General features: G+C 42.5%; 1 protein-coding gene across 1 annotated transcript in view; it reads right to left on the reverse strand.

The window, feature by feature from the left end:
• Nucleotides 1–3,128: 3,128 nt before the first annotated feature.
• The window catches only part of CYTH4 (cytohesin 4), a 146,845-nt gene continuing 129,939 nt past the window's right edge, over nucleotides 3,129–20,034 (reverse strand). The window contains 4 exon segments of the mRNA XM_029590057.1: nucleotides 3,129–5,130; nucleotides 5,388–5,523; nucleotides 5,526–5,541; nucleotides 8,418–8,489. Coding sequence (XP_029445917.1) covers nucleotides 5,058–5,130; nucleotides 5,388–5,523; nucleotides 5,526–5,541; nucleotides 8,418–8,489 — 297 coding nt within the window. The 3' untranslated portion in view covers nucleotides 3,129–5,057.

The raw sequence follows: 20,034 nt of genomic DNA on the forward strand, positions 1-20,034 counted from the left end.
ATACTGAACCACACCAGCCGGTGATCACTGGAATCCAGATAATTGTCCATTGGTCGTCCACTAGAACATCATAGACACTTTTATAAGCAACTACTTACAGTCACCAGTTACTGTTAGAAAAAGGTAACTGGGACCAGTTTACTTTTACTTTTTTGGGGGAAAAGGGAAGGGTAGCAGGATATTTAATACTCGTGCTTTCCCAATAGATTTTACGAGGGCAACTTTGAAAGCCAATTTCCATGGGTGAAATGTTTTTTGTTTTTTTTTAACTGCATGAAATGGCTTTCTGTAAATTCCAAACCCTTTGTGTAGATGAAGTGCCCATACTTTTACCAGCATTGTCAGGAGGCATTCCTGAGGAACATATTTAGGTTGAGGAGGAAAATAAAATGAACATAGATTGCATTTTCAAATCTTTGTGCATTACTATCCATTACATTTCTGCCCGCACAGAAAATAGTGCAAAAACATCAACAATCAGACATAGGGCCTCATTTTCCAATATCGCAGTGGTAACGCATGAGGGGGCACGTCCCATGCAAATAAGGCATTTTTCGTGCAGCGGGGAAACCGCATCACGCAATGTTTTCGCCATTTGCGGAAATGGATTCGCAAATCGCGAAAACATCATGCACCGCGATAAAACAACCAATGAATCTTTGCAGTATATGAAAGTGTCCAAACAGCCTATTTCCACTTTTAGGTGCTGCAAGCAACATGTTATATGAAATTGAGCAATTGTCTCACACACCTCTGGGGGGAGAGAGCGAGAGAGCACCTTGCTATAGTGCCTATGCCCTAGACAGGTATTTGTATCCCTATGGGAGGGCCACCTAGTAACTCGAGGTGGGGATTAGGTATGAGCGTAGGGGGTTGGGGGCCACTTTCACATTCAACATGAGACGTACGGAAAGAACAGTGGTCTCTAGTGAAGATTTGCTGGCCGTCGGAGTGAGGAAACTCACTCCAAGAAGAGATTTGGGCAACGTTCTCTCCACCTAGGTTGTTGTTGCCCAGGTAGAGTGTCCATCAAGCTAGGTTGAGAGAACATTGCCCAAATCTCGAGTTACTAGGTGGCCCTCCCATAGGGATACAAATACCTGTCTAGGGCATAGGCACTATAGCAAGGCGCTCTCTCTTGTGCTCTCTCTCTCTGTCAATAAACCTGAGGTGTTTGGAATTGTCGTGGACCACAATAACCCTTTACTGGCCCGTAACGCAAATGAAAGTGTTGTAGCTATTAGCTGGGCTAACACTGCGGCTGTTTCGCGGCACTCAATAACTGTTTCCCGTTTTACATATACTCCGCCCCCTGAATATAAAATTACGAATTTGCATTCGCAAATCGCGTTAACGGCTGTTAGCGCGATTTGCGAATTTATCTCCCGCGATAACACCTTGGAAAATGACCCCATTAGTCCCTTATTATCATGGAGGAAGAAAAATCTGAAAATCTTTCCCCAAAACTTGGGCTACAAGCCATCCTTAGCTAGCTTAACATGAGAACAGAAGAAAGAAATGCTATGCTGAGTCAAACCAAAGATCCATCAAACCCAGCATCCATCCCTGACAGTGGCCAGTCTAGGTCAGAAGATCCTGGCAGATTCCAAAATATAGAAACATTTTCTTGCTACTCACACCCAGTGACAAGTAGCGGATTTCCTGGAGTCTCCTGGTAACTGTTTATGGACTTTTCCTCCAGGACTTTGTCCAAGCCCTTTTTTCACCTAGCTATGCTAGTTGCCTTCACTACATCCTCTAGCAACAAATTACACAGATAGAGGTAGATCTTAAATTAGTATGTGCGCGCGTACGCTGGAATTTATAAGATATGCACGTAGCCGCGCGTATCTTATAAAATCCGGGGTCGGCACGCGCAAGGTTGTGCAAATCAGCAGCCTGCGCGCGCCAAGCCGTGCAGCCTGCCTCCGTTCCCTCCAAGGCCGCTCCGAAATCGGAGTGGCCTCAGAGGGAACTTTCCTTCCGCGTCCCCCCACCTTCCCCTCCCTTCCCCTATCTACCCCACCCCCCAGCCTTACCTAAATCCCCCCCACCTTTGTTGTGCAAGTTACGCCTGCTTGAAGCACGCGCAAGTTGCCGGGGGACTCGGGACCACCCTCCTGGCCTGCCCCCGAACCGTCGCCAAGCCCCCGGACCCACCCCAGACCGCCCCCCGCCCCCGGACACGCCCCCCCACCCCTTTTACGAAGCCCCGGGACTTACGCGCGTCCCAGGGCTTTGCGCGCGCCGGCGGCCTATGCAAAATAGGTGTGCGGGTGCGCGAGTGCCCTGTGCGCGTAAATCCGGCAGGATTTACGTGCGCAGGGCTTATAAAATCTCGCCCATTAGCAAAGACAATTTAATTCAGCCTGAAGATGCTGGGAGCTGAATTCCAGATAGCTGGAGCAAAGGAAGTGAAAACCAACCATCTAAAGATGTGCACAGCAAACATTTTTGTTTCATTTTGTTTTTTCATTTGAGGAATGGTTTTTTTTTCAGAATATGATTCATTTATTGTTTTTTTTTTTTTTCAATTTGTTCATTTGCCAAACTGAAATAAACAACAAAGCAAAGCAAAAAGAAATCCTCCTCCCTCTTCCACTCCCACTTACTCCTTTCGTATCTTTTCGAGGGTGAAAGGGGCAGAGTGAGCCCTTAATGGTCCTGTCTTGTTGGCTCCAGTTAAAATATAACCCTGGCTGGCATATCAATTTGTTTTATGGCCATAAATCAATATGGCCATAAAGCAATACAGCTGGGTTTTTTTGGATGCACCAGCAATTCGTTTAAAATGAACCAAAAAATGGACATTTACAGTTTGGACTCCACTTTTGTTTCAGACAAAAGCACAGCCTCACTGTCTACTGGAAGCCTTATGAATCTCTGAAAATGATGGAATATTTAAGGAACCTTGTTGAGAAGACCCGGGGGACCTGCAGGGAAATAAATATACAGGAGCTCAGACAGTTCTGCCTGACATCATCATGAACGCCGGGATGATTGTGCAGTCACCACAGCACCAGCTTTTGTGCAGTTCTGAGACTTTGAATGATTTCTTGTTACTTAAGAGCCAGCTCTGAGATAAATCTCTGCTAAGGCCAGGAGGAAATCATGAAAAGATTCCAAGATGAGTAGTCGAGAATAATTATTTTACAGTCTTTGCAGCATATTAACTTATAAAACAGAAATGCAAAACTAGGCAACCAAATTGGTTAATAGTCAAAGCCATGCAATTGCAGGGTAGTAGTTTAGTAGTGCAGTTATGACATTATAACAGCTTTAAAGCTGGTTATTTTATAGTTTTGGTCCCTCAGCTTTCCTTTTCCTTCTCTAGGCTTGCAGTTAAATTGAAACCATCCTTCATTTGTAACTACCCTGGGAGCTCACCATCCCACAATTTTAACCACCCTTCTGTCTAGTCCAGAATCACAGCAGAGGACCTCAAACAAGGGTCACAGACTATGGCTTCACTTGGAACCTGGGACACTTGTATCCCAAATCTGGTCAGTAGATGCCACTCTGAAGCGATGGCTGAGATTCCCTCTTCCCGCAGGGGCTGAAAATGCTGCTTCTGGATCATCCCCTTCCTTACCCCCCTATCCCCCATCCTGAGGAGCAGAGACCAGGTTCGGGAATTGAATCCACGGCTCCTGTACAGCACTGCTACTGAGTCACTGGACTGGCCCCCATAAGGCTAATTAGTTCAATCATGGGGATCAATCTCTTATAAAGTAATGGGAAAGCAGTGAGATAAAAGTACAAGTATACAGCAGATGCATTTTAGAATGCAGTTATGCAGCTCAGAATGTGTGCAATTGTTCTGCTGTCACATTTCTCAGGTAGAGAGGAGAATTAATGGAGACGGGATTCTAGGGTCAAGTCATAAGGGGTAGTCTAAGGAAGCCATAGGGGTACAGCATTACAACTGCCATCTTCTGCTCAGGTATAAAACATGGGACAGTAGCCTCAGAAGACAAAATCCAATCAAAGTCAATAATACAGTTGTCATGTTAAAATGAAACTTGCAGATTTGTTCCAATGCATTGCAAATATGTGTGCATTGCATGGAATCACGTCTGTTTTACTGCAGAAAATTACACATGTGCACTTGTAAAGTCTGTATAGCACACAGAGACAAACAGAATGGCAAAAATATACATCTATACATGTGTGTGTAGGTACTTGCTTTGCTACAGAAACAAAGTTACACAAGTACAAATGTGTGTGAAACATATGGAATATACCAGTGACCAAAAGGGGATAGAAAAAGATCAAACCTGGAAATGGTAGTGCAGGAGAAATATAAACTGGTGGCCACTGCCTATTGGTCATGTTCAGGTTCTGGAGGTTCAAAAGTACAAAAAAAAAGTGCTGCTGTAGTGGATTCTTTCACGCCATGAAATGTGTGGGATTTGCATCATTCCTTGCTAATGGCAGCAATATATCAACTGATGAATTTACATCCACTAATGCCTCTGTAGGGTTTGAGGGCTGTCTTTCCTTCCTCCCACCCCCCAAAAAATTATCTAAGAATACCTGCTAGCTGCTGCAGTAACCCTGTTAACCACTAGAAAGACAAGCAGTGCACATTCACTGGTTACATTTCTATAGCATTCTATGCTTAAATAACATACTCTAAAGTCACATTATCCATTGCTGGTGCATAATTTACATGCAGCAACTATAGGCATGTCCACATGAGTCCACAGGCAAGTCCACGAGAAGGCAGGGACTCCCAGGTTTCGTTAGTTCTTGCCTTTGCAGGTACTTCTGTCACCTTCAAAAAAAGTCCTTCTTTCTCTTTGAGCAATGGATGGATTCTCTCTGCAGAATAATCACTTCTCAGATCATGGTGCAGATTTGCAAATGAGGAAAGGCAGGAGGTATGAAAATCATCCAGTGAAGTCACGCTGTCTATGGAACATTTCCACAGGCTGCAGGGAAGGGCCCAGCCATGTAAGAGATGGAAAGTATCTTGCTGAACCCAATGCCTGGTCATGCAGGAGAGACATCTCTTCCTTGGCAAATTTTCAGAGAAAGTTGACTTATCTTGCAAATCAATTTTTACTGGTGATCTTTTTCTTGCGGGCTGAAACAAGGTCATAAAAGGGGTCCCGAGTGATGCTGGCTCTGAGAGAAGGATGAAAGAGATACATAAATATAAGTCTTACCAGTTTAACACTCATCCATTCCTCTCTAGCTCCCATTCCAAGTTTCCTTCTTTTCAGGTTTGCTTGCCTGATCCCTAGGGCTGCATTCTGTGGGAGTGAATGTTGGTATTCTGTAGGACTGGTGATCCTTTCCCTTCCTTTCTTCCCCCTTCCCTGCTTATCTGTTTTCCAGTTCCTTCCCCCCCCCCCCCCCCCCTCCCCTCAAGCACCACTCACCTGATTGCATCAATCCACAAATCTCGCTCCTCTGGGTTGTTTGCTGACATTCTGTAGGATTGGTGCTTTCCTTCCACTAGTTTGCCATCTGCATCTGTCTTGCAGGCTTTAATTTTCTGACCTTTGCAGCTATCGTTGAAAGCTCAAAACAGTTCTGGAGAAAAGGAAGGGAACAGAAGGGGTGAGGCAGGGAAAAATCAAAGTTAAACAGACAAGTTCTAAACTAGGACTTCCAATTGGCTCCATTTCTGCTGGCCAGGCTGATTCTTTCCTAGTTTAATCCCATTGCACGTATGGACTTGTCATTCTGATTTCAGTAATAAATCTAAGACTACCAGTCCATGCATGTAATGGGGTAGAACTATGACTGGATCAGCTCAGCTAGCAAAAATGGGGTTTGATGGCAAACCTATTGGAAACGTGTTCTGAAACCTCCTTGAAAGGAAGTGAATGAGACTACAGGACAATCTATCAAGCTGGCACACAATTTTCGCATCATCACTCTTGCAAAACTAAATTCTGCTGCCTTGTCAGGACTGTCACTAGAAAGAACTCTATGCAAAGGTGGCACCTGAAAAGAAGATACCAGTTCTACCAGTCCTATCACTAATAGAGGTTATCTTAATATCTAAGCAGTAGGGTGATTAGAGCGTTGTTTTGGTAGATCAGCAATGAAGTATCAGCTCCTAAAGTTTTCTTTTCAATGTACAATAGGGTTGTCCTCATAAGCCATAAACAGGCTTGGGTTTGAGACTATCTGAAATAAATATTCATGAGATTTTCATGTGTTGACTCCTATTGATAGCAACTTTTCATAATTTAGTTATCTTGAAAACCAAACCAGTCTGTTGCCCTTGAAGACTTGAGTTTGACATTTCTCATATAGAAAGATTTCTTTCTGTAGGTTTTATCTTAGAGGTGAGGTGCTTAGAGGTGAGGTGCCTCCAAAAATATGGTATATATGGTTTTTGGACCAAATTATTGCTGAAATGAAGCTGCTTTCATTTGAGGATCTTGTTACCCAATATGGTTTCTCGCCTACTCAATACTACCAATGATAACAATTATGAAACAGTTTACATTCCAAAGATTTGCCATTACAAACTTTAGTCTGTCTTCCTAACCTGCTTGTTTTTACTGCAATTACAGCCGACTGGGTCACCTTGCTTCTTATTTGTATATTAAGAAAGCTAAATTTCCTGTATCTAGTGGGTTACAGAATACTTGGCTCTCAGAGCTAGATTGCCTTTCTACTGAGATGGACTGGAATTACTTAGTGCATATCTCACTCTCCTCCAGTATTACCCAATTACTTTATTTAAATAATGCAGAGAGCTGTTTGGATTCCTTGGAAATTGTTTAGAGCTTGTCTTGTACTGGACAACTTGTGTTGGTCTTGTGCTGCCCCCAAAGCTTCTTTCAACTCATTTGCTATTTTCATGTCCTTTTTGGGAAGTCTATATGGCACACCATGTCCCATATTTTTTATATAGATTGTCCCTTTACATATCGTATTGTCATTTTAAGGGCAGCGGCCCTTCCATTTTATCTTTCACCTTCTAACAAAAAAAAAAAGACTTTTTAATGGCGATAGATATCAAATTGATTCTTTCTAACTGGAAGAGTAGTCATTTATTTAATGAGCACTTTTGGTGGAACTCAGTCATTATGTACTAAAAATATGAAAAGGCTATTACTCTCAAGTCTCATTGGTTGGCTCAATGGACAGAGGTGTGCAGGACATTGAATCAATATTTTGAATCTTTAGTTATGTAATACACAATTCCTGTTATAGACTTTAAAATATGCTTATGTTAACAATGTATTTCTACTTTGTATTCTGTTACCTGTTGACATGTATTATGGGGTTCCTTTTTGATATTAAACTTGAAAATAAAAATATTTGAACTAATAAAATAAAAGAATGATTATGCTTGAGCATTGTGAGCTGGAGAACTTCCCTGAAGGATCCCTAGCCAAGGGATACAACGGGCAGGAATGTGTTTGTCTTACCTAAAGATAATGAATGGAGTACCCCAGGCTTCCTGAGAACTGTCCTTGCGCCTGTATTTGCTCTGCCAATACTTTTCACCTAGTCCACCTAACCTAACTGGCCTCCCAAAATATTGCTTCATGTTTACATTAATGGAACTGACCCTTGTGTAACATCTGCTTTAATACAAAAAAGGAGTGATCTGTCCCAGGGCCAATTCATTATCCATCCATTCATGCAAGGAATGACCACTGGATTGCTACAGCCAGTTTAAATGGGGAGGAACTGGTGAGGTTTGCCCAGGAAGTACACATGGTTTGCAGGACGTGCCTCATTTTCCATCATAAGCTAACCTTTCCTCTTTTCAAGTTTGCATTACTATTTTTTTTTTTTTTTTTACAGAGAATCCATGCCCATTTTCAGCAACCCACACCTGCCTGAGGTAGATTCAAGAGTCTGTCCTTCCTTTCATGAGAGGTGCCCATGACATTTCTCTGTTTGCAATGCCAGTTGTACTGACTGAAGATCTGCCCGTAGTTTGCTCTCTTCATGAAGTCGATATTGAGTAGGCTGAAGAGTGGGAATATTATCTGGGTAACTTTAGCTAGATATTTAGATAAGCTTAGCTGGCTAAGTATTCTGCTGAATAATATAGCCAGATACATTTACTTGAGTAATTTTAGGACACTAATATACCCAACCAGTCTTATCTGGGGAAGCTTATCAGGCTAGTGGTGAATTTCGGCACTAGCCGGGTCACTTTTGGCCATACCCCTGGAATGCTCCGTGCCCGGCGTCTTTATGTGGCTACAGTTTAGCTGGGTAACAACTTCCTTTGCTCAAATTTTGCTGCTGAGAGGGGCAGTACATTTAAAACTTGGGGTTTGTCTGGATAACTTAGGGTTACCTAGACAAACCCTTTTGAATATCGAGCCCCATGGTTCAGAGTGATTATGAAAAAGTAGTAGAAAGCAAAGTGCTTTTATTTCCTTTAATGTCTCATTCTTGCCAGCATTACATGTCTTGACTTTACTCACCGACTTTTTGGGGTCATTCACTTTTTGTATAGATAAATTTTCCAGGGGGATTATCCCACGTGGCTCTTTATCCTATAGAATGAGAGTGAGAGAAAGAAAAACAGACTTGTTGTTGCCTGCCTTGAAATGCCTATAGAGAAGCAGTATTTATTTATTAGATTCTTCATAAGAGTAATTTGCAAATTTCTGGGCTTTGTTGCTTTCCTTTATCTTTTTCGTACATATTTAGATTTCCTTTTCTTTTTGTTCTAATATATTTTAATTTTCATGATTTTATACTGAATTCAGTATTCAAGGGATTGGCACCCTGATTTTAAATTCCCACCCCTCTAACTGGATAAATTTTGCCCAAGTAAGTAATTACCCGGGTAAAATGTATCTGGTTAAAGGATGAACATCCCACGGGCATGTCTGGGTATGCCAGTTATCTGGCCAACTTAGGGCAGGATTCATCATTCCTCGCGGAATGATGAATCCCATGAAAAAGGGGGCAGGGGTGAAAGGGGGGCGCGCCTGCGAAAGGCTGCAGCTGTTAGCACCACGGCGGTGTAATTTCGCTGGCTGCGGTGCGGCTGGCTGCAACCTTTCACAGCAAATAGCGACACCGTAAAAGGTGTAGCTATTCACTGCGCTACTGCCAGTGATAATGTTACTCACATTATCGCCGGCAGCAATGTAGTGGCTGACTCCTCCCCCTCCCTCCCCCGACTCCTCCCCTCCAGCTGATTTAAATCCTATCGCATGTGAAAAGGCCCTTTTCGCGTGCGATAGGGATTTAACGCATGCGATACGGCCCTAAGACACGCAATAAACCTTTAGTAAATAACCCCCTTAGTTGGATAACTCAGATATTCAAAGATGTCCAAATTAAGTTATCAGGATAACTTTTGTCATACCTGGAGGCAGTCCTAATGTCATCCAGTTAAACTTACCTGGATAGTTTGGGGTTTTTCTGGATATGTTCAGCTGAATATATGATGGGTACATTTTCCAGGTAACTTACCCAGACATACTGTGGCTGAATATCAACCTCACTGTTTTTAAAATGGAAGGGGCTCAACTTTCATAATAACCACATCCTTTATAAGTTTTTGAAAATCTCCTTTCTACTTCCATTCTCCAACTGTTAATGCTTCACAAGCATCTGTGCAACCCCTGTATGGGGCTTCAAGGATCAGCACAGCAATCCCTCATTTATACAAATTTAGGTTTTTTTGTTGTGTATTCATACATTTTTATTTATTTGACAAGAATTGCTTTTTCAATTTCTATTTAGTGATCATAACAATAACTCATCTAGGAAGATACCACTACCATATATTCTACAACACAGTTGATCTAAAGATACAACATTTCCTGACTTCCTTAAATTTTTTGTTAGATTTTTGGCTGCAATATAAGAACATAAGAAATTGCCATACTAGGTCAGACCAAGGGTCCATCAAGCCCAGCATCCTGTTTCCAACAGAGGCCAAACCAGGCCACAAGAACCTGGCAATTACCCAAACACTAAGAAGAACCCATGCTACTGTTGCCAGCAATAGGATCTGAGGAAAGATTTGAGAGTCTCATTTACCCACTTGCTTTCCCTATTAATCTAAGGGTGGTATGCTGACTTTATCTTAAGAATGATGCTGAAGTTCTTGCTTATGCTCTGCCAGAATTGTACTCCCCAGTTGGAGAGAATGTGGGAGGGCAGGCTGAGCAATCTGAAAATGTGTTGAACAAAGAAATTAGCCAACTCCATCACAGAAGGGAGCCCGGGGAGGGGTACAAAATCAGCCATTTCTAGAAATGATCCAGCACCCAGATTGTGGTGTTCCCACTAGTGAGGGAAAGGTCCATCTCAAAGTCAGTGGCGAAAAGGGTCCAGGTTACTTGGGGGCTGGCAGTGGCTATAATAGCCCCCAAGGTCGAGCTCGGAAGCTCTTGTTCATGGCACATAAAGGGCAGAGGTCTACGTATTGCTTCATATTCTACCTCATCTAGGGCCACCAATAGTGACATAAGACTAGCTCTAGGGTCCTGGTGATGCCAGGATGGCTCACCAACCGAGAGTCATGAGCCCAGCGCAATACGTTTTCGTGGAGCCATTGAGGTACCACCGTCTTCCCTGGTGGAACTGGCACTGTGGCTGCTACCATGATGCTTGCTAGTTTAATGATATGTCAGGGTGGCTCCAGAGAATCCTTGATGTCAAAGGAGTGAGACAGAGCATCAGCCCACTGGTTTTTATCTGCTGTGTGGTAGTGTAACACAAAGTCGAATCTGTTGAAAAACAAGGACCAGTGGGCTTGCCTTGGATTCAATTTCTGAGTATGAGATAAGTAGTCCATATTCTTGTGGTTGGTGTTGATGGTAACTGGGAACCTGGCATCTTCCAATAAGTGCTGCCATTATTCAAGGTCTAGTTTGAGTGCCAGTAGTTTGCGATCACCAATGATATAGATACTTTCAGCTGGAGAGAATTTTTTGGAAAAGTAGGAGCAAGCCTCAAGGGTCCTTTGTTGTTGGACTGTAAGAGGATAGCCTCTACCCTGAGGGTAGAAGCATCTACCTCCAGCACAAATGGCTTGGATGGGTCCAGGTGGTGTAGGCAGGGGTCCTTGTTGAATTCCTACTTAAGTTTGTTGAATGTCCGGATGGCACCATCATCTCAGTTCCTGGTATCGGCACCCTTTTTGGTAAGTGTAAGCAGAGCAGCTAGGGAAGTGTAGTTATGGATAAACTGCCAATAATAGTTTGCAAACCCAAGGAACCACTGCAGGGCCTTGAGGCCTATAGGCCGTGGCCAGTCTAGGATAGCTTTCAGCTTGTCTGGCTCTATCCAGAGATCATCTCAGGAGATAACGTATCCTAGGAACTGCAACTCCTGTTGTTCAAAGGTCATTTTTCTAGTTTTGCATAGTGATGATGTTCTCAAAGTTGCTGAAAAACCTGCTTCACATGTTCTTGGTGTTGCTCCAAGGTTTTGGAGAAGACTAGGATATCATTAAGATAAACAACCACATGGAAATAGAGGAGGTTGCAGAAAATTTTCTTAACAGTGAACTGGAAAACAGCAGGGGCATTAAACAAGCTGAAGGGCATTACTAAGTACTTGTAATACCCATCCCTGGTCTAGAAAGCGGTCTTCTACTCGTCGCCCTCTCTGTTTCAGATCAGGTTATATACCCCCTCCCCCCCCACCCCCAGAGATCTAGCTTAGTGAATATCTGGGCTCCGTGGAGGCAGTCAAAGAGTTCAGTGATAAGTGGCAGCAGGTACCAATTCCTCTTGGTGATGACTTTGAGCCCTTGATCATTGAACCAAGGGCATATTCAAGTGTCTTTCTTCCTAATAAAGAAAAACCCAGCCCTGGCAGGGAAAATAGATGGGTAGATAAACCTCCTCTCAAGGTTCTCCTAGATGTACTTGGACTTGGTCTCTAGCAAGCAGCGAGCGTAAACTCTACTACTGGGAGGCATTTTGCCTGAAAGTAACTCAATAGGGCAGTCATGACTGGTGTGGTGGGAGAGTTTCTGCCTGCCTTTTACTGAAGACATCCGCATATGCGGAGGTTTACGGAATCAGGCCAGGTAGCTCTGAAGTTACAATTTGGGTGAGTGAAAAGATTGGTTGGAACTTTGACAGACATGTGCTTGGCAGGAGATGTTCCACTTGGTGATCTGTAAGGCTCTTCAATCAATGTTGGGCTGGTGTTGCATAAGCCAGGATAGGCTTAGGATGATGTCGTTGATGGCCTTCGGTAGGACTGATGTACTCCCAATAGAGCAGGCTGGTTTGTATCCTTAGTGGTGCAGTTCTAGCAGAGACGATCAGGTACTAGCAGAGGATCCCTATGGACCGAGGTATTGTGATTAGGGTCTTCAAATGGATGGTGGAGAATCTATTCCAGCGCCTCATTAATGAAGTTACTCCTGGAACCCATATTCAAGAATGTTTGAGTGTCAATTGAAATCCACCCAACCAGTAGACTGACAGGTACCAGCATTTGCGGAAAGGGGCTGGGTCGACCTAGGGTGGCCTCTCCCACCAGCCCTAGTTCTTTGAGTTTCCCAGCTTGGTCAGTCATCAAGCTGCACAGTGTGCCTGGGCGGCACAGTATAGACAAAGATTGAAGCACTTTCACCTCCATTTTGCCTTGGGTGATATGTAAAGACAGTCTGCCTGCATTGACTCTTCCTGCAGGGGTGCTGGATCTGTAGCTTTGATGGAAGTCACAGGGCACTGAAAGGTTGGTGTCAAATGGCTGGGATGTAGGGTCAAGTGCTTCTCCCATGCACATTCCTGAAAATGAAGGTTCAAGAGGATTGTCAGACTGATGAGCACTTCCAAGATGCTCGGCAAATCTCGACCAGCTAGCACATCCTTGATGCATTTGCAAAAATCTTGCTGGAATATGGTGGTCAAGCTGTCTTCACCCCAGTGGAGCTCGGATAGAGCTGAATATCGGACCCAATATTTTTACTGCTGATTTTTGCAATATTGTCCAAGCTTTGATTTTACCTACATTAGACTACTGTAATTCCATTGTATATTAGCCTTCCAAAAAATCAAGAGCCATGTAACTCCTTCACAATTCAGCCACTTGGCTAATTATAGGTTGTCATTATAATGAACATATCTCTCCTTGGCTGAAGGACTTGCATTGGTTTCTAGTAACATTTAGAAACAGTTCAAGATCTTACTTTAGTTTTCTAGGTATTCCGAGAATAGGCATCTAAATACTTGGGATAATTTTTCCAGACTTATGTTCCTCCTTGCTCCTTACGTTCACAAAAACTACTGCTCATTATCACCTCCTGTAAACATTGTTGCTTATGTGAGGAGACCCCAAATTTGTGTTCCCGTTTTTTTTTTTCATTCTAGTCGTTCAAGATATTTGGGGTGGAGGAGACCCTGTTATTCTTATTTGGTTAAAGTTCATCTAAAATGTTTTAATTGTTTGAGTGTGTAGTACTACTGAATGACCACAGGATGGCATTTATCGTGGGGAGGATCTATATGATATTTTAATGTTATGAAAAAGGGGTGGTGTGTTGGTGGAAGATGTGTTCCAGGAAAGTATAAAACTGGGAGGATTTGGCGGGAGTTTGCACTTTCCCAGGATTTATTTTTATTTAGCATTCGTTTATATACCGAGGTATAGCAGACATTGCCTTCACTCCGGTTTACATTATAACAAACCAGTTACATTTAAATCCATAACAGTATAACAGTAAAAAATTGAATCAGAACAATAACTTAGTAATGGTCAATAAATATATTAAATATTAGAAATATGATTGCCTAAAAAATCTTGTGGGGACGGTTGATGGAGTTATTGTGAGAAGGACCTCTAGGATGTAGTGGTTTGGAGTAGGTGAACCTGGGGACCACTCCAGTATGGAGTGGAGCCCTTCAGGGGCTTTTCCCATCAATGGAAAAAGCCAGAGGCTGATGGTGTAGAGAAGAGAACTTTTTCCCCTTGAGGAAATGCCCAGGAGAAAGAGGTTGTCCTGACATGAATGCTCCATGAAGGTCCATGATGTGGAAAATTACCAGGGAGACCTGCTTGTTGCTAGTTAGGAGAGCTGGAGAAAATTGGTGACCTGGAAGTCATGAGTAGACCCTAAGTTTGGAATCTTCATGACCTCCATGGATGTGAGTCTGATATTTGAAGGGAGGCTGTACCTGACCTGTGTGTTTGGGTGGGTTGAGATATGAAAGGATGGGTACCTAAAAGTGGGAGAATTTCGGTACTTACTTGGAACTGTAAGAAATGCAATCCATACATTCCTGTAAAATGTTGGGTAGGGGAGCAGGAAAATCGAATTCCTGTTCAAGTGAAGACTGTGAGATTGGTTCTCTTATCCTGTGGGATACCAGAGGGTATAAGTTTGGGAAGATTTACTCTGACTGTGTTATCCCATGAATTCTGAGTATTCGGTGATGAAATGCCTACCCCATTCTATTCCTGTAGTGGCTAGTTTATAATCAGAGATACATTTAAGAGTCTCTGTTTATCTAAGAATGGTGTGATTGTTTAATCCTTTATTTGTTCTAGCACTGAGGGATAGTTGTAGGGCCAGGTTTCATGGAGGACAGGAGGGTAGTATTCTCCCTGAACAGTCAAGGGAACATGAGTTTTCCTACTATCTCTGTTTGGGTCCACTTCGTCACCCATGAACTGGAACCCACTAAACAAATATGGGAGATACCAGCCTTACTCCAATAGAGAAAACCCTTTCATTATTTTATGTGTAGGATAGGGTTACACTTACAAAACATTAGGAAAAAAGTATTATCTGTGATCAGTCCAACCCTTTGGAATGCCATCCCACAAGACATTAAGAATGATGCTGACTTGAAAAACCTTTCAAAAGAAAGTAAAATAGTATTTATTTATACATGCTTTCTCTTAGAGTAGTATTCTTTTACTATCTTTTTTACATTATTTTACACTTTTTATCATGCAATACATAGATTTTTACATTTTCTGTAACCTAGAACATAGTAACATGATCTGTTACTATGTTCTAGGTTACACAATGTTCCTTGTAAAGGCTTTGCCTATATATATCCTTGTTTTAAGTTATCTGTAAACCGGCACGATGTGCAAACGGTTGCCGGTATATAAAATTAAATAAATAAATAAATAAATAAATTTTAGTTGTAGGGTTATATTGATTGTGTTTCTTTTTTTAAATATTGTATTAGTTATTGTTTTGTTCATTGTATTTAATGACTTTCAGTGTAATGAATTGTAAATTGCTTAAAATAGCGTGTTACAGTTGCAGCTTATATGTTTTTTAAATAAATATATAAAAACATAAAAGTACTGAAGCAATTTCATGCGCACTTGTATGCGTACTTTTGAAGAGGCATACCTGTGTTATATGCTAAATTTAATTCTAATTCAAACAAAGCAGCTCGTTAAGCTGATGTCAGCAAGAATGTTTGTGTGGGCCAGTTTTCCCAAAATAAAAGATAACTACCCCTCACTAAGATGTAGTTTTCTTTTCTGCAAATGTTTTGCTGGAAATCCCACGTGCTATTTTTGCATGGATAGAACAATTGCATACCTGCTGGCCAACAGTTTGTGACTGCCCTATTTTAAGGTGCATTTTATGATGACTGAAAATGCTTATTGGTTTTCATTGGTTATTCAATGCTTATTGGTTTTCATTGTTTCATTGGTTATTCAATGCTTATTGATTTTCATTGTTTTTCTTCAGTCATCTTTCTGCCATGCTGTGCTGTAATGAATTTGCAAGGAGTCTGGTAAAATAGCTAGGAAGGGAAACCAAAGTGAACCTATTCATGTTCAGAAAATGTATCTAAAATTGTTTCCCGGTTTAATTTTTGAATAGGTAGAGTAGTAAACACACTGGGTCTTGTAAGTCAAGGCTCCTCAAGGCTGGTTACACATTGCTCATGTCACAATGCTAGGCCCTCTCACTCTGCCAAGGATCCCGCCCACTCCATATACTGCACTGTAGGGATGTGAATCGTTTTAGGACGATTAAAATTATCGTCCGATAATTTTAATATCGTCTTAAACCGTTATGGAACACAATACAATACAGATTCTAACGATTTATCGTTATAAATCGTTAGAATCGTGAGCCGGCACACTAAAACCCCCTAAAACCCACCCCCGACCCTTTAAATTAAATCCCCCACCCTCCCGAACCCCCCCCCCCAAATAACTTAAATAACCTGCGGGTCCAGCGGCGGTCCGGAACGGCAGCGGTCCGGAACGGGCTCCTGCTCCTGAATCTTGTCGTCTTCAGCCGGCGCCATTTTCCAAATGGCGCCGAAAAATGGCGGCGGCCATAGACGAAAAAGATTGGACGGCAGGAGGTCCTTCCGGACCCCCGCTGGACTTTTGGCAAGTCTCGTGGGGGTCAGGAGGCCCCCCACAAGCTGGCCAAAAGTTCCTGGAGGTCCAGCGGGGGTCAGGGAGCGATTTCCCGCCGCGAATCGTTTTCGTACGGAAAATGGCACCGGCAGGAGATCGACTGCAGGAGGTCGTTCAGCGAGGGTTCCGGCGCCTCGCTGAACAACCTCCTGCAGTCGATCTCCTGCCGGCGCCATTTTCCGTACGAAAACGATTCGCGGCGGGAAATCGCTCCCTGACCCCCGCTGGACCTCCAGGAACTTTTGGCCAGCTTGTGGGGGGCCTCCTGACCCCCACGAGACTTGCCAAAAGTCCAGCGGGGGTCCAGAAGGACCTCCTGCCGTCCAATCTTTTTCGTCTATGGCCGCCGCCATTTTTCGGCGCCATTTTGGAAAATGGCGCCGGCTGAAGACGACAAGATTCAGGAGCAGGAGCCCGTTCCGGACCGCTGCCGTTCCGGACCGCCGCTGGACCCGCAGGTTATTTAAGTTATTTGGGGGGGGGTTCGGGAGGGTGGGGGATTTAATTTAAAGGGTCGGGGGTGGGTTTTAGGGGTTTTAATGTGCCGGTTTTTCGATTTTTCGATTTTTCGATTTTTCACGATTTTTAACGATTTTTCACGATATTTTACCCCCCCAAACGGCAACAATACGATTCCCTCCCCCTCCCAGCCGAAATCGATCGTTAAGACGATCGAGGACACGATTCACATCCCTACTGCACTGTATGAGCTTTACTTTCCATTGGTGTCACAATACTAGCCCCTCCCACTTAGCAAGAGACCCTTCCCACACCATATTCTATACTATTTGAAACACGAGAAGACGATGAAACTTTGCCTACTTTGTGTTATACTGGAAGCGCACGATTCCCAACCTTTTTTTTTCAGTTTTTCTCTCTTCCTCACTTTATTTCGGTGACATTGTTCAATGCAGGGAGCAATCTGACATTCTCTCTCTCTCTCTCACTGTGGGTGGGATAGCCCATCAGATGGGGGAGAATGAGTAGGTAGCTCCAGCAGAAGAAGCCCTAGGAATGGACAGCACCAGCAATGCATGCGGTGCGTAAATGAGAGTCACCAGCTGCAGCAAGCAGTTCAATCAGAGCTCCAGAAGGTTTTGCCCCCCAGAGGGCCTTTTTGGTAATGCAGAAAGCAAATCAGCGAGGGAAAGTAACACACTGCTGCTACGCAACAACACACAAATCCCCTTTGTGTCCATTCAGCAGTGCAAACGCAAGCCAGCTTAGCTAATGCATTCACTGTTGCCAGGCACGCACATTTCATCATGTTGCAGGGCAAAGAGATAGGCAGTGATACAGCTGTGCCAGCTCTTACTCATGTCATTTTGGATGCAACAGGAATGGTAAGTGAACATGAACAGAGGGATGAAGCATGACATAACATTTTTCTAAAATTAAGCCATTTAAATCTTTTCGCAAAAAAAAAAAAAAAAAAAAAATGTAATGGTACCTGTTTCTATTTGTTGAATGGTTTACAGTATAACACAAGTCACTGTCTTGCTAATTTTAGCCATTGTACTGATCCTGTCTCATTTCCAAACTAGTATTTCTGTTGCCATTTTATCAGTGTGCCGTCTATTGTCTGGGCTGGGTAACTGGCATTTACAGCTAAGTGTTATTAGTTGGACATGAGCATAGCAGGAAAGTAAATGGAACGAGCAGTGTATCACCGTATATACTCTGATCCCAAAGACAGAGGTGAATTATCTCAAAGTCCTGACAGAATCCTTCAAACAAAAAGGCTACAACCCTCCACATCATCTTCAGGAAGATTGCTTGTCTATGTAAAATACCCAGGACAAACCTACTTCAGTACAAAGAAAGGAAAACCACAGTTCTGACTTGTCTTTACACGCAAGCCAGAGCTGGAAAAACTAAGAAAAAAGTCATGAAAGACCTACAGCTACTACTCCTGGAGGATGAAGCACTGCTAGCTACAAATATTTCCTGCTCCTCTGATATTGGCCTTCAGGCAGCTACCTAATCTGATACAGAAATTAGTAAAAAGCAAGCTTCTAACAGAAAAACCAGAAAGAAGAAAAATGACACAAATCCCTGCAGTGTATCAGGCTGCAAGCTTTATCAGCACATATCACAGGACCCCATAATCACCCACCTGGGAAAAAGATTCAACATAAGGGGATCTTACTCTACTGCTGTATATATTATTCACTGCAGAAAAAAGTGAAGAAGCATGCTGCAATTGGTGAAACAGGCCAGACATTAAAGACCAGAGTCAGTTCTCCCAGACATAAGATCAAACACCACAGGGAAGATGAAAGTGTCACCACCTCAGAGGAACACTTTCTGGAACCAAATCATTGCATTAATGACCTTATGGTCAGGATAATTAATGGAAATGCAGGCATGCATGAATTTTGGAGTTAAAATGATCAGACACTTTGGAACTGAAAGGAAAGGATTCAAAGACTTAGGTTTCTTATCACATTATGCATCATAAAATTTTACTGCCTGTCACTCTCTGATCAGCCATGAAAACTCCCTTCCTTTTCACCCTATCATTGGAATGCCTTTCATGATTCACTTATATTTTCTGGTCATGTCATTTTTTGCTCATTCCTTTCTGACCTGATAAAGAGAGTATTAGCTTTTGAAAGCTTGACAAGAAATGTACTATTAGTTAGTTCAATAAAAAGGTTTCAACTTTATTTTTTAATTTTATTTTTTGGTTGCTTGTATTTGTTAACTTTTATTCCTGTGCAGTAAAAAGAACAAGTACATTTTGTAGGTGTGGCAAAGCAGGCCAATACTATTTATTTATTAACTATTTCCATTTCGTATTCTGCCTTTTTCTGTAAGTCGTAAAGCAGCAAACAATACAATCCTAATAGAGAGACACAATACAAAATTGATACATGGAACTAAAAACAGACCATGGTACTATAGCTATAATCCCCATAGAACAATAACCTCAAAGCACAGCCCTAGCAAGTAAAAAATAAACAGATTCAAACCTAACCCTTCTTCTCCAATCAGCAATCACATATTGGACGCAACATAAATAATCCTAAACCCTAAAAATCATAATATCCAAGACAAGAATATTATTCATATTTTTTTAAAAAATGTTCTTATGTATAATCCTTTGTCTGTGGTTTATCGGTTTCTCTAGGGCCATAAAAATATGTGTTAATAATCAGGACTGCTCTTGCCATCCTTTCCCTTCTTCCTGCATCTCCTAGGGAGTGAGCTCTTATGAGGGAGAAAGTACATCCTTTGTGGCCCAGGTGGTGAAGTGTCCCTCCTGACATGTGTGTACCTCTCTACGGATCTATCCTCAAGGACAGACAGGCAGGACTCAGACTGGGAATCTCCCAAGGCTTGAGATTACAAAACCAATATATATATATGCAGGAGCTGTGGAGATTTCTGCATTGGTTCCCCAGGATCCAGATCCTGATGGTCCATTGGAAGGGGTTGAGGCATGAACCATAAACTTCATTAAATAGCCAGGCTCTGTCATTTCTGAGATCTTCATAAAAGATTGGATTGCTGCAGTGGATAAGTTGAAAAAAAAGCCACCCACATGGATATGGATCCAAGAGACTCTTATGGGATTAGAGAACAGCCAGAGCAGTATTGCCAACATCGCTTATTTACCTTGAATTTTGGGCTTGGAGTTGGTTTTTTTTGTTTTAACTCATAGGTAACTTCTTATAGGCTTATTTTTTTTTCAACTCATGATTTTTT

Source organism: Rhinatrema bivittatum, chromosome 2 (assembly GCF_901001135.1).
Source record: "Rhinatrema bivittatum chromosome 2, aRhiBiv1.1, whole genome shotgun sequence".
NCBI lineage: Eukaryota > Metazoa > Chordata > Amphibia > Gymnophiona > Rhinatrematidae > Rhinatrema > Rhinatrema bivittatum.